The sequence below is a fragment of the Zootoca vivipara genome, chromosome 13 (genome assembly GCF_963506605.1).
Source record: "Zootoca vivipara chromosome 13, rZooViv1.1, whole genome shotgun sequence".
NCBI lineage: Eukaryota > Metazoa > Chordata > Lepidosauria > Squamata > Lacertidae > Zootoca > Zootoca vivipara.
The window spans coordinates 45,945,373-45,968,492 of NC_083288.1; the positions used below are offsets into that span (position 1 = coordinate 45,945,373).

Sequence of the window (23,120 nt, forward strand, 5' to 3'; positions counted from 1 at the left end):
ACCACTCATGGGGAACGGGGAGGGAGTCCATTCCAGGGCACTTCACGGAATGTATTTTGCACCCCGTCAGAGGCAGCAACAGCAACAGCAACAACAACAGGTACTTCACCATCTCTGCATAAATGTTGTTCCCTTGAGCAGAATCTCCTGTGTCCACCTAAAGCCTCGCCACTGGCACCTATCTCAGTTTTAAAAGGAACTAACAATTGATAGCAAAGGAATCTGTCACTATACACTGCAAAGAGAAGCACTGAAGACAGGAAGCATACATGGATTTGAAGCCAGAAGTCTCGTATCATGGAAAGTGGAGGAACTTTCACAATTCAATGTGTCAAAGCCCTGCCAATCTCTTGTCCCTCATTCCGGCTCTAAATGTCACAACAGGAAGGTTTTATAGACACTTTCTGAATTGGTTACTGGTGCTATTTCTGGTGCCTTCTGGGAAACAGTCCACTAAACTGATTATTATGATATGGATAATTATAGGGAGATATAATCACCTGCTCTGAGTTCTAGTCCTGGGTGGCACCATTAGTAGCTGGTGTGTCTAACTTCTACTCAGGTTCTCCTGAGTTTCAGACAGGGGGCATTTTCAGGCCTATCTGGAGATGCCAGGAATTCAACTTAGGACTGTCTGCATGCAAAGCAGATGTTATACCACTGAGCTACAGCTCTTTCTGAATTACCACAATGGTGGTATTGCTTTGAGAGGAGCATTGACTGGCTTCACGGCTTTTGCACAGCACACACATACATTGTGATTCATGATATACTGACAAGGTGGGCTTCAAACCAGTTTTGTATGATGTATTGATATATCAGCCATCTTTATATGGGGTTAGGCTTTCTCACGTATTTATTCCCTAATCCTGTAATTCCTTATTTGCTTTTCTAATAATAGTAATAGTAATAGTAATAATAATAATAATATTTATTTATACCCCACCTTTCCCAGTATAAAAACCGGGCTCAGGGCGACTAACAGCAAATATAAAACATTGATTAAAATGTGACTTTAAAATTCAAAAATTCAGGGGTCGAGGATAAAAAAAAAACCCAGTCAATAGACATCAAATGATCACCAGGGCTAACTGGCCAAGTTGGTCCTACTAAGGCCAGCAAGGAGACCAGGGGAGAATTTAAATGTGGGGTCCCAGAAAGGGTTTATTCATAGAAGGGGAAAGGGAAAAGGGAATAGAGGACCAGGCTAATTCAAATTGAAGGCCAAGTGGAATAGCTCTGTCTTACAGGCCCTGCGGAAGGAGATCAAGTCCTGCAGAGCCCTAGTCTCATGGACAGAGCATTCCACCAGGTCTGAGCCGTCACTGAAAAAGCCCTGGCCCTGGCGGAGGATAGTCTGGCTTCCTTAGGAACCGTGACCTTTAAGCTATTATCATTCATGGACCTTAGGGACCTCTGCGGGACATACCAGGACATACCCTTAAGTATGAGGGTCCTAGGCTGCATAGGGCTTTAAAGGTCAAAACCAGCACCTTAAACCTGACCCTATACTCCACTGGGAGTATACCCTCTACTTCTTCATTTTTCATTTTTCTTCCCTCTCACCCACCAACACCAGCAAAAAAGAAAAAGGGGAAATGTTTTTTATTATTTTCTGGTGATGGTTAAATTGTTGGTTCCCCCTGAATAGCTTCCCTCTATATTAAAAAGGAAGGTGGTTGTTGTTATTGTTGTTAAAAGGAGGTTATCTCTTTGATATATTGATACAAAGGGAGAGACTGGTGGAATGGGTACTTGGGGGAGGGGGGGGCTTTTGTCTGTCTACTCACAAGCAAGCCCTATTAAATTCAATAGTGCTTTCCCCTGAGGAAAGGAGAAATTAATTTAGTAGAACACAGTGGAGTTTAATCCTGCAGAGAATTGCTCTTGAGCCTCTGTTGTCAAGACATTAACCTGTTTGCTTCTACAGAGCTCCATCTTTATTTCAGACATTATGGTATATTGGTATTTCGCATTGTTAAGCTGGTGAAATATTATGATGTTGAAAAGCAGATATTGCCCAGCTCAAATTCCTTATATCCCCGCTCTGATACCTTGAGGTCTTCAGGGAAGCCACTATTAGCGGTCCATCAAGCCTTGGATGCAGGATCATGTCCACCAGGATTTATCAATATCAACGTATCAGTTTATTTTTTGTTTCTTAAGTATAGAACTTCATCTCTTATAATAATAGTTGTTGTTGTTTAGTCGTTTAGTCGTGTCCGACTCTTCGTGACCCCATGGACCAGAGCATGCCAGGCACTCCTGTCTTGCACTTCCTCCCGCAGTTTGGTCAGACTCATGATCGTAGCTTCGAGAACACTCATCAAAGTTTGCATTAATTCCACAGACCCTGCACTTACAGAAGTTAGTTCAGGGGCAGACATCTGCCCAATACCTTCCTTTGTAGCAACAAATGGATTTTGAAGAAAGCTTATTGCCTCTAATATCTTATTTGACTATAATCAGTAACCACATCAATACCCCCTTGATCCCTGGTACCACCTTTGCAGAGCAGAAGTATATAGTTTAATAACGTATTTTTAGACAACTCCTAGCATTTTGGAGGGACTTTATTTCATTGATTTTGCTTACCAACTTCCTTTTTACTCTTCTTCTCTTTTATTGCGGAGTTGAAATCACCCACCACAACAAGAATTTCACTTTTAAATGCTTCTTTGATTTCTGCCTCTCAAGATTTTCCTGAGCATTGTTGTAAGGTGCACAATAGCACAAATACTAAATTACATTAGGGGTCCTGAATCACCGCTCATAATGTTTCCCCTTTTGGGATTTCTAGTTTGCTGGACTCAGTGTTCACATTGACATACAGAGTGGCATCCTTCTCCAGTGCATCCTTTCCTGTCCTTCCTATAGAAGTCATAATATGACATAATAAGTAAATTTCTATAAATAATGTTATATAAATGTATCTCTCCCCCAAATATCTGGACATCCCATAGACATTTGGTTAGCCACTTAGGGAGTAGGATGATGACTAGAATGTTGGTAATATGACCAATTTGAGATTTCCTACATTTTTATGAAATAAATTAATGAAATAATGGGTGGGGACGACGAAGATTGATCAGTACCTAAAATGCTTGCCAAACACACATGTCAGTGAAACAGAAGGGACACATCCTTTAATGTTTTCTTCTTATTAGCTGCTCCCTGCTGTTCAGCTCAGGTCTCAACACAATGATGTAGCATTTGGGGCAAAAGATGCAGCCCAGTAGCCCAGCACTGGAGGCCAAGATAGAGAAGACTTCCACGGCCACCATGTCTTTTCCTCTGGTGCTCAGGTAAGTAGGAACAAAAGAGGCCCAAACACTACAAAATGCTAACATGCTGAATGTAATGAACTTGGCTTCATTGAAGCTGTCAGGTAACTTGCGGGCTAAGAATGCTACAACGAAGCTGGTGATGGCCAAGAGGCCCATGTAGCCCAAAACTCCATAGAACATGGTGACTGACCCTTCATTACATTGCACAATAATTTCTCCACTTACTAAATGAAAGTCCAAATCGGGGAAGGGAGCCGAGGTTGCCAGCCACATAGTACAAATGCTTGCTTGAATAAGGGAGCAGGTTAAAACAATGAAGATGGCCAGTCTTTTCCCCACCCACTTCCTCACACTGGAGCCTGGTCTGGTGGCCATGAAAGCTGTAACCACAGTGATGGTTTTGGCCAGGATGCAAGAAACAGCCAATGAGAAAATTATGACAAAAGTTGGTTGTTGGAGAAAGCAGGTCACTATACAAGGTTGGCCAAGGAATAACAAAGAAGAGAGGAAGCAGAACAAGAGGCAGAGGAGAAGAGTGTAGGTGAGGTCCCGATTGTTTGCTTTGACTATGGGTGTGTCCTTGTGCTTAATAAATATCCCTAGCACCACAGCTGTGATGATGGACAAAAAAACAGCAACTGAAGCTAAACTGATCCCCAGAGGTTCTTTATAAGAGAGAAAGTTTCTAATTTTGGTGATGCAAGCATCTCTGTTTTTGTTTGAATATTGGTCTGCCGGGCACTGGAAACAGTCTTCTGTATCTGAAATACAAATAGAAGAGACATTTTAGTGGCAATTCGCCTGAGACATCAAACTGAATAGATTGTGTTTGATTGCAAAAGAGACATTATAGTGGCAATTCATTTGCCACATCATGCACACTGACATAATTTTAGGAACCTACCTTTCTGGTCTGAAATCTTCCCTTCTGGACATGGAGCACAATCATAGCAGCAGAACTTTTTCTCTTCCTTCTTCTTCTTATGATGACCAGTGTGGCAGTGTTCATTACACAAAGAAAGTGGAAGCACCTACGCACAAACATGGGAGGGCTTTGAGATTTGGGGTGGGAGATTGTAGATAACTTTTATATGAATCATCCCAAAGCCACATGATTAGCTATGCTTGAGTTCATAGTTTTATCATCTATGGAGATAAAATATGAATATGAACAGGGCCGTCTCAAGGATATCTGGCGCCCTGGCACCGTGGTTCAAAAATCCCTCCGGTGCCCCGCCCCCCACATTCAAAGACCCCTCCGGCACACAAACACAGAGACACACACACACCATGTCACCTTTTTATAGTGGGGAAAGAGGCAGAGTCTCCGGGGCTCACCCTCAGCGGCCGGCTGCCTCCTGGCAGCCCTCCCGCGTTGCAAGGGTTTGGCGAAGCGTGTGTACATTGTGGTGGGCCTTGGCGCTTCAGCAGCTCCTGCCGCCATGCCCTGAGGGCCGCTCCAAGCAGGCAGCACTCTGATGGGACAGAGGCTCCGGGCGCCGCTCAGTATGGCGGAGGCGGGCGAGGGCAGCAAGCTGATGCGGGGAGGTGCCACGTCCGGTCTCCACCACACGGCTGCGCCCCCTGATGGCCCAGAGCCCTGCCGCATTGCGCCACCCAGCCTTACCTTAGGGCTGGCCCTGAATATGAATGTAGTTCTATAGTCTTTCGTTCTGCAGCCTAGTCGTATTTGTGGGGTTATTTACAAGGTTACATTAGGTAGAACTACGGTAGTACCTTCGCACATCCTCATTGCCTATTTGCCCAAGAAATCCCCACTATCTCTACCTGATTAAATGTTTTATGCCAGACAATTAGATCTTCATTAATGGTGAAGACTTCTTCTTCACTGGGATCCACTCTCCCAACTTTCACTCTCTGGAAAGAGTTGTTGTGGAATGTGACCAGGTTCGTAATGTCATATCCACCACTCAATTCCCCTTTATCATTGAAGGACACCATCACCCCAGCAGAGTTGTTAAATGCAACAGCTTGCAGAAATAAGCCAACCTAGTATAAAGAGAGAGAGAAAAGTTTTCAGACTGAACTTAAGTATGTCTTCCAATGGCATAATGAAATGTCCTGTAAGCCCCATGAAGGTCTTTGAATGTATAAGATTCATTACAATAGTCACCTGTTTCAGCTGTTTCTCACATATGATAATTTAAAATAATAATAAACTGTGAATTGAAATGGTTGTTTTTTATGTAAAGACATTAACTGCCATGGATGCAGTGACTGAAGGTCATCAACATTACTCAACAATATTGCTCTTTGTATGGATCTAGATGTGTAAATGGCATTATGTGATGAATTGACGCAGTTTTGAAATGTTTATTCCTACCTGGCTGGCAAAGAGTTAATCCACCTCCAGCCTGACTGACATAGAATTCTGATGGGGGTGGGACTGTTCCCAGTTTAAAAAGAAGGGAGAGTCGGTTTGGTCAGTTAGGGAGAGGGAGGAGGGTGTGGTGTGATATAGGAAGAAAGTGGAGAGGTCAGGAGACTGTGAATTTAGTTAAGATTTAGGAAAACTTGAAGTTAAATGTTTGACTGAGTTTTTTTATTGTACAACTGAAACAAAGCGGATAAACGCATGAAACGTTAAAGAAACACTTATGCTTTTAAGACAATAAAACTTCATCTCTGTTTTGCCAAAAAAGGTTCGTCTTTATTATTCCAGCGAGGTATCAGGACTCACAGCCGTGGGGGCTCAAGAGAGGGCAAAACTCACCTCAGGCAGGGAGGTGGCAGTTTGTGTCCTGGAGTTACACGGAGGAGGCTTAGTAGGGTAACCTGAGGCGCCAAGAAGTTGCCAGAGTGAAAAGGGCAAACTTTTACAGTGGGGAATCAAACTGAGGGAGACCCTTTACTGTAGGCAAGAGGTTATTCCGTCGGACAGCCTAGAGTTTCTTAAGGTACCGGGCCACGTAAGCTGGAAGGCTCTCCTTACTAAGAAACCCACAAGTAAAAGGGGTTTATTTTTGAGGTGGCAGGAGAAGAGGGTGGGTGTTTTCCCCTCTGAATTCCTGTACCCCATTTTTGTAGTAGAGAGTGGGACCCATCGTCACACATGCAAAGCATAAGCTGAAGGATAAACAGCATTGCTGTACTTTGCAATGAGATTATTTTGTTGTGAAGACGTTACCTGCCAAGGCTGCAGAGACTGAATTTCAATACTTCTACCATATGCCCTTGGTCTTTGCTTGGATTGGGATGAGTAGAAGGTATGCAGAGCATGAGCCAAAACATAGACAGCATTATATACACTGTAGCTATGGCCTGTCACGTGCATTTCAAAAATACCCGCAGGAAGACTTTCTAGCCTCTCCTCTCCAGTACACATGTCTCCATCCATAATAGACATCCCTGGATCTGGAAATAAACAGTCAAATGCTTGCTCCCAGAAGCCCTTGAAAAAACCATCTGCTTGGGTCCTGGAAGGCTTGATACTCTGGAGAAATTCTGAAAAGTCTGGAAGCTCTCTTGACTGAATTGTGAAGGAAAGTGCACCTTGGAAAAGCTGGAAATCCCAGTTTCTCTGAGGGCCAGTAGATGTGAAATCTATCTGGGATGTCATAACCCATACCTTTCCAAATGAACCACTTTCCTTATGCCCATGATCATGAAAAAGATTAACAATTCTCAGCCAGGCAATTGTCAAAGATTCTCCATAGCAGATAAGGGTTCTGGCCTTGTTATCCGTGAGAGATACATAAATTCTTTCAATTTTATCCAGTATTTCATCTACATTTTCCATAGAAACTTGCTCTGGGATTCTTTTTGTGAAGGCTGAACAGATTCCATGCTTGGAAAACAGTGGCTCCAGGGTCTTCAAGAAATGTTCCCCCGTGTTATCATCCACAACAAACAGCCCAACCCATGTCCATCTGAAATACTGAAGTAAACGGATAATGCCAATATATTGATGGCTTTCATTTGGGACCATGCAGAAAAAGGAAAAGCTCTGCAATGCTTGAATCTCTTCTGCAGCAAATGAACCATAGGTGAGCTAAAAGAGAACATAGGTTTATTGCAGCAATAAGATAAGATAATTATTTCTGTGCCCATTTTGCTAGATGTATGTGACTTCATAACACAATATTTATTTAAGAACTTTGTGGGTTCCAAAAGAATGACAATTAATTTAATTTTTGAGAAATATAAGCGTTTTCCAACATATTTTTTTCTGCTTTACCTAAGCCTGGCAGAATTAATAAAGATGTTCCATGTTGAGTTCTCAGGTCATGTGAGCAAACTGAACAGGTTTAGGATCCAGCCAAAGCCCCTGGCTCAGTAGCTAAACCATAGCTGAGATGAGATGAGCAAATTATAGTAGCATATCTTCAGCTGATCCAGGATTGGGGACTTAACACTCTCTGAACCTGTCTGAGGCCGGAGTTCCTCTGCATCATATGTCACTCATCCCGGAAGATCTTGCCACAGGATTGCTCACCCAACTCTGCCCTTTTTTTAAAAAAAATAAGGATTCTTTTAATTTGCATTCTCCCTCATTTTCCAAAACACAGATCCTACCTGTGGGACCTTGTAGAGGGTTAAGACCTCTGCCATATTGATAGATATGCCAGATGTAAGTCCCCCAATGACGGCTATGAGGTTTTCCTGGATATCACATATGTAGTTGGGGACAAATCTGTGTGATTTGAAGAGCAGGTCCAAAGTGGTACAATAGGTCATCCTTGCATCATAATAGCTGTCATAGATGCGGAACCCAAGTGTAGCATTGGGCAAGATCTTTTGATCATCGTTGATCTCCTTAATGGCAAACACCAAGGCCAGGATGTGCTGATAGAACTTTGTCACTATACTGCCAATGGAGTCGATACATTAATACTTTGATTCACACTTAAGCATTTGATACCACCTTTCCTCAATCCTATTCATTTTTGTTAGAGTAGGCTTATATTTCTTGCTGTTTTCATTTTTGAAATCCTGCATCATAGTGAAAATTTCTCCTGATCCAATTTAATTTCCTCTAATGCAATTCTATCATCAATATATTTTGTCTTCTCATTTTTTATTTTTATGTCGTGAACTCCCCTGTAATCTTTGAATGAAGGGTAGTATACAGATTTAATTAACAACAACAGCAACAGGTATGTGGGAGTGAAGTTGCTGTTGGATGGGTATCGCTAGCCACTCCTGCTTCACACAAACATGCAGCCTTGTAAAAGACAAGTTTCTTTCATTTAAATAGTGGGGAATATAAGTACTTACTGTGGAACCTCAAGTAGCTCCTGAGCAGGATCTTCCTTAAATTGAATTTCTGAGGAATGGTAAAAGATCTGAGAAGCAATCCCACCAATCAGGAGGTCACCTGGCTGGTACCATTCATGTGGAACAGGGATTGGATCACCTCCAGGGCACTGCATTGTATTGTCTTTGCACACAATGGGTAGCTGAAGCAGTAGCAAAAGCCTCTGCATAGTTGCAATAAATCTCCTCCTAGGGTGCAGATTCCTTGGTGTTCATATACACCAACTGCCTGACTTTGACTATGTTAAATGTTGCCTCACTCTCACAATTCACTTCCTAAGGTGAAACATATCACCTTTGCTTTTAGCATAAGCATAGTTTGAATATATTTTTAAAATAGACAATCCTCCTTTTTTGTTTAATGCTTGTTATCAATGTGAAAAAGTGGAGTTATGTGTAATCATTATCACAGACTGCCTTCTCACCCCACCCCAACTTCATTTCCCTAATACTTTTTCCAAGCTGTTTATATACTGTTTTCTAGTGTCTTTGTGAAGGCCTTTTGATATTTGGGTGACTGAACCAATTATTTTGAATTGGATAATTGCAGACGGAGATAATTACTCCTTCAGACTTTAGATTCTGAAGTAACTGAAAATAAGTTGCCTTGTTTTTGTAGGAGAGAAAACTTCAGATTTCCCTGAAGATCAAAGCCCTGCAAGAAAATCAGGACCTGGCTTCCGGTTCAGCGCCAGCGCCATCCGGCGGGGTTTGTCTCGAGCTCTGAGGCAACCCGACTTTGTGAGGGGGGGGGGAAGAGCAGCGAGAGCAACGCTGCGCCCCAAAGAGCCCCAGATTGAGCGTTCTGGGGATGAAGAAAGCTCGGCAGTGCCCCATTTTTGACTCCCTGACCCTTCGGCAGGCTCTAATAAGAGCTCCAGAGCGGGAAGGGTTGTAGTCGTGGGGGCCATCTTTGAGCGCCATCGTTACCCTCGTGAAGGGAAGCTCCGTACCGGAGGTGGAGAGCGCTGGATACTTCCCAAGAAAGATTTGGAAAAGGTGGTGACCGTGAGTAAAAGGACTTAAAATTTTCATTGGATTTTAAATTTGGAATGGGGGTGAGATTTAAAGAACGGAAGCCGATCTCCCCTCTTTGATTGAAGTAGGAAGCAATCAAAGGAAAATATGCCCGATGCCGGGGAAAGGAAGTTTATTTCTGGAATACTTCCAAGGATTGATGAAATATTCTCCCCTCAGAGGCAGGGAAGAGGGGGAGAACTGTTTTAAGACTGGAAAAATACCTGCAATTTGAGTTAATTGAAGACGGAAGAGCCTCTGCCTATCCTGAAATCGGCAACCCAGACAGAACAGTGAGCTGATTGTGATGTCACAAAGGAAGGAAAGGAATTAACTTTTAGAGATTTTTTAAGAGACTGAGCTGAGGAAAATCTAAAAAATTGGATAGTTTAAAATGAAGAACTGTTGCAGCCTGTTTGAAATAGCTATAAAAACTAATGTAACAAGATCTGGAATGGATATATTGCATCCAGTTTGCAGTAATTGGAACAGTTGCAATTTGTAACCACTTCCTGTTTCTCAAGCTTTACTCTGCGCTTGGAAAGTCTGAACCTGCACCTGGGTTCCAGGAGAAAGTCATGAGACTCTTGTGGGAAATTAAAATCGAAATATATAAGACTGAGCAGCAAATGGAAGAAATATATCAAGATTCACAAAAATAGGACATAAGTAAAGGCATAGTGGCAGAAGACAACAAGATATATGAACTGAACTTTAATATCATTGAAGAACATGAAGAAGTCTTTCAGGAATTGCAAGAGGAAAAAGATCAACCCTGGATTTGGAATACCCCCCCTTTGGGGGGGGGAAGCAAGAGTCGTTTGAGGGACAGAAAACCCACAAGAAAAACAGTGTGCAAAGAAGAAGGGAACATTTGGGGGGCGGGGACAGAGGCGTTTGGATTGTAAAACATGCCAGGAAGGGAGTGGGATGAAGGAGGAATGGATATTTTGTTTATTGGGATGCATAAAAAGGATTGAAAATTGGATTGCTGACTCTGGAGCTTGCTGGAATGGAAGGGAATAGCCGTGATCAGGGGAGGAGGAGGCAAAATTGAAGATAAAAGAGAAATTTAAAAATTGGGAAAGTAAAAAGGATTTAAAATACATGGATATTCTAGGAAGGAAATTGTGGCAAGGGAAGAAAAGGAATGCTAATTATGCTAGAAGTAAGATGCAGAATTTAAATGAGAATACTAGAAAGATAATTTTTGTAAGATGAATAATTTGTGGGACGGTTGGGTGTTCCCCCCTCTCCTGTCGGTTGCCTCTGTGCTGGGAGCTCTTGGTGGCAGGGGGGGGGCTTCTGGGGCGGGGAAGACGGGGAGTGGGGAAGGATTCAATTGGAATAAGAACCATTTCCTCCCTCCCTTTTTCCTCTAAGGACTCTTCGTGGCAGGGGGAGTCCTGGGGGATGGGGGAGGGAGGGGGTGCAAATTGATAATAAAAGAGAGATTAATAAAAAATATGGATAGTATGTCAACATAAGATTGGAAAGTTTGGAAATAGATTGGGGGAAATGATGAGAAAATTGCTAAATGATATTCTAAAATGAAAATCAGAAAGGGGAAGCCTATAAAATAATGTTTATGAAAAAATGAATAGTGATATAAATTATTATTTTTTTCTTTTTTTTCTTTTTGTCTTTTTCTGTTTTTGTAGTGTATTGTATTTGTAATGTAAGTTTGGATAGATAGTTGGGTGGACACTCGCCTGCATCTCTCCTTGTCATCCTAGAGCCTTTTGGTGGCAGGGGGAGGCTCCGGGGGGAGGGAGGGAGGGAGGGGTGGGGACAAACCCAATTATAAAATGAATTGCCTTCGACTGCCTACTCTTCAGGGGATTCTCTCGTGGCAGGAAGGGGCTCGTGGAGGGGGGTTGGAAGAAGGGAGATAATATGTTATGTATGTATATGGTGTTTTTTTCTATTATGCAAAATCAATAAAAAATTATTTCAACAAAAGAAAATCAGAACCTGACACAGAGCCATAATCTTACCTAAGGAAACAAATGAGTGCTAAATCCTAAAATGAAACCCACTGTCCAACTCCAGTTTTGCAATAAAATTGTAACCTAGAAAGTATTGACATGGGATCAACAAGAGGACCAGTGATACTTGCTGTAAACTAAAAATGTTCCTGCAGTCTGGTGTGAGCTGTTTTGTTGAGCCAGGTCAAGAATATCAGAACATCAGGCTCATGTAGCCCAGAACTCAGAACTCACAATGTTCAACCATATCCTCACCCACAGTAGCCAAGTGTTCTCCACCTTAACCCCTATGCATTTGCCTAACCACCTTTTAAAGGCATTAGAGTTGCTGAGCATCACTATCTCTCACGGGATAAATTCCATAGTTCAACTTTGTGCTGTGTGAAGAAGCCTTTTACTTTATAAACAAACAAAATGTACTCGCCTTCAGGTCTACAATCTAAAACAGACATCCCCAAACTTGGCCCTCCAGATGTTTTGGGACTACAGTTACCATCATCCCTGACCACTGGTCCTGTTATCTAGGGATAATGGGAGTTGTAGTCCCAAAACATCAGGAGGGCCAAGTTTGGGGATGCCTGATCTAAAATGACATAGCACAAAAGGAAAATAGATTTGGAGAAAGAGTTTTATTGCTTTCTTGGCTCTAAGAAGAAAATGGGAGGGGTCTTGTATGCTGCCAGAGCCCATGCTCCTTCTTCCCAAAGCTGGATATCTCATTACCCACCTTTGGGAAGGCAGCATGAGGGCGGGGGGGGGGCATGCCAAAACGTGGCCTTGCACAGGGTCCCAAGTCCACAACTGTGAAAGTTTCATATTGTAGCAGAAGCAGGGCCGCCCCTACGACAAGACTGGGTGGCGCAGGGCCAATTTCATTGGGATTTAAAGGAGAACACACCTAATTCAATCTTTCTGAAACAATACATGAACCAAGGTAACCGTATTTCAAAATTCATACTTCATACTTCATATGAACAAGAAAAAAGGGGGGAAAGCAACAATATTCTCCTATAACATATATCATCTTCAACCATCCAACTTTAAGAAAAAAAAGAAGAAAAAGAAAAAAAAGAATAATTAACAATGAAAATAAGAATAAAAATCAGCATTCCAATATCCTAATTTCATAATTCCATAATAGACCTCCACGAGAATTCCTTTTTAACGGTTCCTTACATCTCTAACTTAGCAGGTTCTAATCAAATTTCCCTCTTCTTATTTTTTTTAATAATTACATTTTTTCCTTAAATTCCACTGTCCAACTTACATTTCTAACCTATATAATTTTACACCCTTAATTCCTAACCTACAACCTACACAGTTGCTTATAATCCTCTTCAAATATCAATTCTACAATATTTTTAGAGTAAATTCTAAACTTCTTCCACTCCTCTTCCATCTTCTCCTCTCCCCGGTCGCGTAGCCTTCCGGTCAGGTCAGCAAGTTCCATATAGTCCAACATCTTCATCTGCCTGTAGGTATCTTCAGTGTCTTCCAGTACTTTGCTAATAATACTCTCGCCGCAGTTGTGGCATACAAAAACAAATTCACATCTATACTAGGCAATTCTTTTCCTACTATGCCCAATAGGAAGGATTCTGGTTTCTTAAGAAAGGTGTTCTTCAACACTCTTTTCATTTCATTATAAATATTTTCCCAGAAATCCTTGACTAATGGGCATGTCCACCACATATGATAGAATGTTCCTTCCACCTTTTTACATTTCCAACATTTATTATCCTGGTTATGGTATATCTTAGCAAGTTTCATTGGCGTCAAATACCATCTATACATCATTTTCATCATATTTTCTCTTAAAACAGTGCATGCAGTAAATTTCATGTTCTTTTCCCACATCTTTTGCCCAATCTATCATAACCTTTTTTTGTCTGTTCGTCTTTCGTGTGCCACTGCAACAATAAACTATACATTCTGGAAAGATTCTTTGTCTTTGGATATAACAATTCTGTCTCCAGCTTGGATTTTTCTAATAGAAAACCATTTTTCTTATCAATTTTATACAACTCATTTATCTGGTGGTATTGGAGCCAGTCATCTAAATTGCTTCTTAACTGCTCGTAAGTCTTTAACTTTAACTGGTCTCCTTCCTCCACCAGAATATCTCTATAGGCCATCTGGTCTCCATGTTTAGCTTTTTTCTAGCCTTAGCTAGCGGTGAAATCCAAAGAGGTGTCCTTCTCTCTAATATCTCTTTATACTTATTCCAAATGTTTATCAGCGATTTCCTAATTATATGATTTTTGAAACCTTTGTAGCTTTTAACCTTGTCATACCATAGATAGGCATGCCATCCAAATACATTATTATATCCTTCCAAGTCTAAGACATCTGTATTTTCTAATAAACACCATTCTTTCAACCAGCAAAAGGCAGCTGCTTCATAGTAAATGCTAAGATCTGACAGGGGAAAACCCCCTCTATCCTTACTATCTGTCAGCAATTTATATTTAATTCTGGGTTTTTTCCCTTGCCATATAAACTTTGAAAGTGCCTTTTGACACTCTTTAAAGCATTCCACCTTGTCTTCAATTGGCAATGTTTGAAACAAGAATAACATTTTTGGCAATGAGGCATGATATTTTTGATCATGCAAATCTGGAGTCAAGGTCCCATATCTCATCTGCTTGGGGACCAGAGAAGACTTCTGCTCACAAATGGAAGACAAGAACTAACATGTTTTCTACCATAAGGGTCACTTAGCATCAAAACACCGAGAAAGTAATTTCCCCTCTCTCACACACACAGAGAGAGTTATTCACAGCACTGCCATTTGCTCATGTGGTCAAAGCTCCAGAGACTTTCAAAAGGGTAGGGGAAAAAACAATCAGTAAGTAAGTCTGAAAGTGATGATAAATTAACACCAGTGCCATGGGAAGTTGGGATTAAATGCAAGAGGCAAGCAAGGACATCTCTGACAATTTTCTCCTATTGCCTTGTCAAAGCAAGTTAGATCGAAATAGGTGCAGGGCAGCTTATATTTAGAGAGAAATTTTGAGGAAAGCATGTTAGGAAAAACAATGTTTCTTCTTCTTCTGCCTTATACTGTGTCCAAAGTAGGTCCCATGAAATGTCACACAGGTGGTCCCCTACCTATACCACATGAATGGTACCAGCCAGGGGGTCTCCTCATTGGTGGGATTACTTCTCAGATCATTTACCTTTCCCATGAAATTCTGTTCAAGGAACATCCTTCCCAGAATCTCTTTGACATTCCACAGTAAGGATCGTCTTTGCCAAATCTGTTAAGTTGCTTATATTTTGTAAATGTAGAGGAAATATGGGGTAGTATCCAATGCTGTAAGGATTTGTGAATGGGGAAATGTAAAAACCGTAAAAGATATCATCTTTATGTACATACCTTCTGCACTGAGATAGAGGTGAAGCATATTATTATATTATTTTCAAGATATCACAGTGTTTCTAAAAACACTAGGCATTATAGATGAAAAACATATATGTTATATGTAATAAAATATAAATAAAGTTAGGTGAGGATTGCAACAGTTGTCTGTAGGGATATTTCAGACTACACCAGCCCCTTATCTTGCGGAAATCCACTATGTAGAATACTGTAGACTCCTCACTGCTGCTAGGTTAAATGTCCTGGAATCGGAGGTATTGTTGGGAAGGTACAGGGGAGTCCCATATGTCCCATTTTGTCATTGTGCCCTGAGAGTGGTTGAGTCAACTGAACATATTCTTTTGATCTGCCCATTCTATGCAGATCTTAGACAAAAAATAATAGCTCCACTTAACCCTGTCAGCAGAGAAAGACAGGTTTTGTTTCTGCTGAACAAGTTTCTGGAACAACGGCCTCCTTGGTGGCCAAATTTCTTTTCCTGGCCCTTAAGCGTTGTAAAGTCAAAATTGACAGTATTGACATGGGTATAAATGTATAGCCTACTTCTTAATGTCGGTTCAAAGTTTTTTTTAGATGTTTAGATGTTTTAATTTTTGTACGGATAAATGTTTATTTCTGAATGACGGTCAAATAAAATCTGATTGATTGGTTGGTTGGTTGGTTGTCTGTAGGGAATCAAGAGCAATCGGAGAAGATATTTCCACTGCTGTAAGATTCAATTGCTCATGTAGACTAATGGGGTTATAGAGTAATAGTATCATACATTGTAGGTAGATCTTCCGAATTAGAAAAATGATTCTATTCTCAGTGTGGTGACCAAGTTCCAGCAGGATACATTTCTCTTGGCTTTTGCTGTAAATAAACTTAATTCTGTTAGATCAAAGAAACTATGAGGTTTCGTAGCATCAATAATTCCTGCATTGTAGACTCATTTCTGTATTAATGAAAGTAATACTATTGGCAGAGTCATTATCAAGTTTTACCAGCATGTCCTGGCCCTGGTGTTTGCCATAAATGACATCAACAAGAATCCCAAAATACTGCCTAATGTGACACTTGGTTTCCACATCTCTCACACCGATTATGATGCAAGGATGAACTATCGCACCACACTGGATCTGATCTTCAAGTTACATAGGTTGCTCCCAAACTACAAATGTGCCACAGAGAAGAAACTCCTAGCCGTCATTGGAGGACTGGGCTCTGTGACTTCTTTCCATTTGATGGATATCTTAGCTCTGTATAAGATACCACAGGTAGGATATGTGCATGGGCGCTGGTGGTAATATCATATCTTTCTGTATTTATAATTTGGAATAATGTTCAGAAAAAAGAACTAGTGACATTGAATTTGCTTCTTTTGCAAACATAATAAAAGACCAGATAAAGACCCCAAAGAAAAGAATAGTCTATTTCAATGATAACACAATATTTATGTTTTCTTACAGCTTACATATGGCTCATTTGCCATAGATGAGACCAAAATAATGGAAGTTCCTCCCTTTTACCGCATGGTCCCCCACGAAAACCTTCAGTATATGGGAATTATACGGTTACTTCAGCATTTCAGGTGGACCTGGGTTGGGCTCTTTGTTATAGATGATAACAGTGGAGAGCAATTCCTAAAAATACTGGAGCCATTGTTTTCCAGAAATGGAATCTGTTCAGCTTTCACCAAAAGAATCCCACAAGAAAATCATATGGAGGATTTCATGAATATATTTTATGATACCAGTGCAATTAATTTGTTTTTCCAAGATCGTAAAGTTGGGACAATTGTCATGTATGGAGAATCTTTAATAATTTTGCGGCTGACGATTTTTATACATTCACAAGATTCAGGAAATATGAAAAATCCATTCCTTGGAAAGGTGTGGATTGTGACAACCCAGACAGATTTTATATCAACAGGTGCCACAAGAGGATGGGATTTCCAGTTGTTCCAGGGTGCTATTTTATTTTCTATTCACACAAAAGAGGTTCCCGGTTTCAGGGAATTTCTTCAGGATATAAACCCGATGAGGACTGAAAGAGATGGTTTCCTTAAAATTTTCTGGGAGCAAGCATTTGATTGTTCCTTTCCAGATCCAGGTATGCCTGTGATGGACGATGACATTTGCACTGGAGAGGAGAGGCTGGAGAGTCTCCCTGCAGGTCTTTTTGAAATGCACATGACTGGACACAGTTACAGTATCTATAATGCTGTTTATGCTTTGGCCCATGCTTTGCATGTCATGGAGTTGGCTATATCCAAACCTAAATCAAGGGCAGTTGGTAACCGTGTCAAACTTCAGTCTCTGCATCCTTGGCAGGTAATGTCTCGTCAACAAATATTTCATATTTCAATGCACAGTTTGGACAGGGTGAGAATAGATTAATTTTTGTCCTGTTTGGATAAATAATAACAGTTGTATACATATTCTCATTTTAAAAAATGGGGTTTACATTTCCTTTCTATGAATAAACTTGAAAGGAAGGCCATTCTGAAATCTCCAATATGCTGTTATTCTGGTTTTATTTCTTCCCCTCTTTTCAAATAGCTCCACCAGTTTCTTCAAGCCATCTCATTTAACAATTCAGCTGGAGAAACTATGTCCTTTAATGATCAATGGGAAATGAGTGGTGGGTTTGACATCAGGAACCTGGTCACCTTCCCCAACAATTCCTTTCAGAAAATTAAAGTCGGAAGTGTTGCTCCACATGTTGCTGATAGTAAAGTAATTACCATTAGTGAAGATAAAATTGTGTGGCACAGATATTTTAATGAGGTATTTATTCTGGGTCTATCTTGGAGAGCCCATTGTATTGAATTATGAAGTATGGTGTAATCTTTTCTCCACAAACTGATATGGCAACGGCACATGAAGCTCTTGAGTGAAATCATTGATTCCTTTCACATTCAGAAACCAAATATGGTTTTAGGACAGCGCAAATTATTACTCCCACACTGGACACAAAGCAGAGAGGGCTCCCAGTAAGCCCTTGCCCAGCTATGGGTAGTAGGTGTAAGGGCTCTGGAAGGGTCATAGAATCTTCAACGTCCTCCCCAAACCCTAGTTATCACTTGTCCAACTTGGGAAGGAGCTGGGAGCGATCTATGAGCCTGTTGATGCTCTTTCCCCTACTTCACTCTTGGGTGGGTGGGTATTATGTCATCATGTTTTCTGGGCTCCAGTTGACATTAAGACTAATGCCAGTATCAATACATTTCATACACGGGGTCTCTTTGTACATCATATTATGCCAACATGGATGTCATGATGTACCAAAATAAACCATAGAAAATGTTCGGATTAGCACACACCATTACACAAATATTGTGTCTTTCTGACAACATTGTCTTAGTGACCTGTCTTGCCCGTCTTCCTCCTTTGTCCCTTTTCTTTGTTTTTGCAGTGCAGTATCTCAACAATGAAATCTACAGTACCATATCACTTCAGCAGAAATTGGAATGTACTAGATGACCCATATGGTCTCTTAGGGTCTTTTCCAGTTCAACAATATATGACTCATTACAGTGTCTTTGCATGTTACATGTGAAAGAGTTGGAGCTCAATTGTAGAGCATATGTTTTCCATGCAATGGGTTCCATGCTCAATCTTTAGCATCTCCAGGAATGACTGAGAAAAACGCTGCCTGACATTCTAGAGAACTGCCAGTGCTAAGTTTCAACATTACTGTGTCAAAGGTCTGAGTTACTATCTAATAACAGTGTAAGGTCTTCAGTGTTTCTGCTCTTTAAAAAACAATTCATATTCCACTTAAATGCAATAGTCTCTAAGTGGTTTACAAGGATATCATACAAAAATAATCAGTTTTTACTATGAAAACAAACCACGTTAAGAAGCCCAATGGGACCAAAGAAGAACAACGTTATGCGTTGGGAGTTAATTCGGAGCATGATGGCAATTCTACTAGTAGTAAAGACACACTCAGTCATGTTAGGATGGAATAAAGTAGAATCAGGAATAAATGGGGGAAAATTTCTAGGGAAATATTGTCTATTCAAGTTCTGCCAGATCATAGTAACATCCTCTGGCATTTAAGGTCACCTTGAAGACAATCATGATACGAACAAAAGCTTCAATCTGTATTCCGTTCATCATGATTTTATCATTCCTGCATGTATTCTTCTGAACATTTTCAGGCAACTTACCTACAGGCACGTCTATGAGATCTGCCATGATAATTATAATTTCGCATAAACCAATGGGAGAGGAGAAACAGACTACTTATTGCTGTAACTCAAACATGTTAAACTAGCAGAAACATCCTGCACCTCTATACCATAGATAATTTAATTTCATTTGAATGTGCTGCACGGCTGTCTCCATTGTTATGATATTACATCAGTAAGTGGGAAATATTTTTTCAATGTAATTAATTCTTTAAAAAAACAAAACAAAAAATGTATATGGACAGGTGGTTCCCCTTTCTCTGTGTAATGAATGTTGCCAACCTGGTCATCAGAAGGAAACGAAGGAGGGTGAAAAATTTTGCTGCTATTATTGTGCTCCATGTCCAGATGGGAAAATTTCAAACCAAACTGGTAGGTCATGTCATCTTGCCATAACAAAGGGTAAAAATAATTTGCTGTATTCCAATGAATGGTCAATAAGTTGAATCTCCCCCACTCCATCACTTTTTTCAGATATGGAAGACTGTTTCAAATGCCCAGATGATCAGTATCCAAGCAAAAATAGACGTCAATGCCACCCGAAAATCATACATTTTTTGTCTTATGAAGAACCTTTAGGGAAAGGCTTAGCTTCAGCCACGGCTTCTTTTTCTTTCATCACAACCTTGGTGTTTGCTACCTTCATTAAACATAAAGATACCCCCATTGTCAAAGCCAACAATCGGGACCTCACCTACATTCTCTTGGTCTCCCTACTACTCTGCTTCTTCTCCTCGTTGTTATTCCTTGGCCAACCTGGGAAAGTGACCTGCCTTCTCCGACAACCAACGTTTGGAATCATTTTCTCAGTGGCTGTTTCTTGCGTGTTGGCCAAAACCATCATTGTTTCTCTAGCATTCATGGCCACAAAACCAGGATCAAGAGTGAAGAAATGGATGGGGAAGAAAGTGTCTTACTCAATTGCTGTTTGCTGTTCACTTGTTCAATTGGGCTTTTGCATGGTGTGGCTCTCAACCTTTCCCCCTTTCCCTGATTTAGACATGCATTCAGTGAATGAAGAAATCATTGTACAGTGTAATGAAGGGTCTGTCACCATGTTTTATTGTGTCCTGGGCTACATGGGTCTCCTGGCCATCAGCAGCTTCATTGTGGCATTCCTTGCCCGCAAGTTACCTGACAGTTTTAATGAAGCAAAATTCATTACATTCAGCATGTTGGCATTTTGCAGTGTTTGGTTGTCCTTCGTTCCAACTTACCTGAGCACCAGAGGGAAAGGCATGGTGGCTGTGGAGATCTTCTCCATCTTGACGTCCAGTGCTGTGCTTCTGGGATGCATCTTTTTCCCTAAGTGCTACATCATTTTGCTGAGGCCTGAACTGAACAGCAGGGAGCAGATAATGAGGAGACAGCATTGAGGAAATTGTCTTCATTTCCACAGTTATGCTGATTTGCACGATGGACAAGAATTTTGCTTACATATCAGTTAGAAAAACAGGGGCATATTCAATTTTATGTCTCTCCCCTGCATTGTTAGCATAGATAGCTGTCTCTGCAACATCTTTATTTGCTAATTTATATTTCTCTTAGTTGGAGATTGCTCCAGTTCTTTTTCTTTTCACCTAATCACACACCAAACTTTTTGTAGTTTCTCTGGTCTCTTTCTTTCCTTTTTATGGAATAACTTCTTATGTAAGCTTGACTTGCATCCCAAACTGTCTGTATCCCTATGCCTTTATTAAACTTATTTTCAAAGAATTATTTTAACCTTTGTTTGCATTCCTGTTCAACCTTCTCTTGTTGTAACAACAATTCATGAAACCTCCGTCTAATAAAACTTATGAGTGTCATAATGACTAAACCACATAACACCGGTCTTGAAAGACCTACACTGGCTCCCAGTACGTTTCTGAGCACAATTCAAAGTGTTGGTGCTGACCTTTAAAGCCCTAAATGGCCTCGGCCCAGTATACCTGAAGGAGCGTCTCCACCCCCATCGTTCTGCCCGGACACTGAGGTCCAGCGCCGAGGGCCTTCTGGCAGTTCCCTCACTGCGAGAAGCAAAGCTACGGGGAACCAGGCAGAGGGCCTTCTCGGTAGTGGCACCCGCCCTGTGGAACACCCTCCCATCAGAGGTCAGAGAGATAAACAACTACCTGACATTTAGAAAATACCTAAAGGCAGCCCTGTTTAGGGAAGTTTTAAATCTGTGATATTTGATGTATTTTAATGTTTGTTGGAAGCCACGCAGAGTTGCAGGGGAAGCCCAGCCAGATGGGTGGGGTATTAATAATAATAATAATAATAATAAATTGTGATCTGAGAAAAGGTTTGGTAAGTTGTCTCCTTTATGCATCTCAGTAGCTAGCATCTTAGTCAACCAGATCTTATCTCCTATTGAGAAAGAGCAGGCAAAAATGTATAGGACAAATTCAAATATATCCTGGAAATGTACAGAAAAAGAAGGTAACTATTATGATATGTGTTGGACTTGTAAGGTAATCAAACCTTCTTGGGAGATGATACATAATGAAATGGAAAAAAAATGTTTAAATTAAAATCAGTTAAGAAAAACCCAGAAGCCTTTTTATTTGGAATTACTGGTGTTTCTAAAGGCACTAGGCATTATAGATGAAAAACACATATGTTATATGTAACAAAATATGAATAAAGTTTGGTGAGAATTGGGACAGTTGTCTGTAGGGAATCAAGAGCAATCGGAGAAGATATTTCCACTCCTCTAAGATTCAATTGCTCATGTAGACTAGTGGGATTATAGAGCAACAGCTTCATACATTGTAGGCACATCTTCTGAATTTGAAAAAAAAATGATTCTATTCTCAGTGTGGTGACCAAGTTCCAGAAGGATACATTTCTCTTGGCATTTGCTGTAAATAAACTTAATTCAGTTAGATACAGGAATTACGTGGTTTGTAGCATAAACTATTCCTGCATTGTAGACTCATATTCTGAATTAATGAAAGTAATACTATTGGCAGAGTCATTATCAAGTTTTACCAGCATGTTCTGGCTCTGGTGTTTGCCATAAATGACATCAACAAGAATCCCAAATTACTACCTAATGTGACATTTGGTTTCCACATCTGTGACACCTATTATGATGCAAGGATGAACTATCGCTCAACATTGGATCTGATCTTCAAGTCACATAACTTTCTCCCAAACTACAAATGTGCCACAGAGAAAAACCTCCTAGCCGTCATTGGAGGACTGGACTCTGAGACTTTTTTCCATTTGATGGATGTCTTAGCCCTATATAAGATACCACAGGTAGGATATGTACATGGGTGCTGGTGGTAATATCATATCTTTCTGTATTTTTAACTTGGAATATTGTTCAGAAGAAATAACTAGTGACATTGAATTTGTTTCTTTTTGCAAACATAAAAGACCAGATGAAGAACCAAAAGGAAAAAAAACATTTCAAAGATAACCCAGTATCTTTATGTTCATATCTTTATGTCAGTAGTGGCACCCACCCTGTGGAACACCGTCCTATCAGAGGTCAGAGAGATAAACAACTACCTGACATTTAGAAAATACCTAAAGGCAGCCCTGTTTAGGGAAGTTTTTTAATCTGTGATATCTGATGTATTTTAATGTTTGTTGGAAGCCACCCAGAGTGGCAGGGGAAGCCCAGCCAGATGGGCGGGGTATAAATAATGATTACTACTACTACTACTACTACTACTACTATTGTGATCTGAGAAAAGCTTTGGTAAGTTGTCTCCTTTATGCATCTCAGTAGCTAGCATCTTAGTCAACCAGATTTTATCTCCTATTGAGAAAGAGCAGGAAAAAATGTATAGGACAAATTCAAATATATCCTGGAAATGTACAGAAAAAGAAGGTAACGTTTATGATATGTGTTGGACTTGTAAGGTAATCAAAGCTTCTTGGGAGATGATATGTAATGAAATGGGAAAAAATGTTTAAAATAACCTCAGTTAAGAAAAACCCAGAAGCTTTTTGATTTGGAATTACTGGTACTGACATTCCAAAGGAGCAGAAAA

General features: G+C 40.5%; 1 protein-coding gene and 1 pseudogene across 1 annotated transcript; one reads left to right on the plus strand and one right to left on the minus strand.

The window, feature by feature from the left end:
• Positions 1–3,146: 3,146 nt before the first annotated feature.
• On the minus strand, positions 3,147–9,488 carry LOC132592998 (vomeronasal type-2 receptor 26-like). Its single transcript, XM_060281358.1, has 7 exons — positions 9,417–9,488; positions 8,526–8,707; positions 7,824–8,115; positions 6,436–7,299; positions 5,076–5,297; positions 4,192–4,237; positions 3,147–4,048 (listed from the first exon to the last, which is right to left on the minus strand). Exons 1-7 carry the CDS (start codon positions 9,486–9,488, stop codon positions 3,147–3,149), a joined length of 2,580 nt encoding a protein of 859 aa, XP_060137341.1.
• A 6,557-nt stretch (positions 9,489–16,045) lies between these two features.
• Positions 16,046–20,437, plus strand: LOC132592999 (vomeronasal type-2 receptor 26-like; annotated as a pseudogene).
• Positions 20,438–23,120: the final 2,683 nt, after the last annotated feature.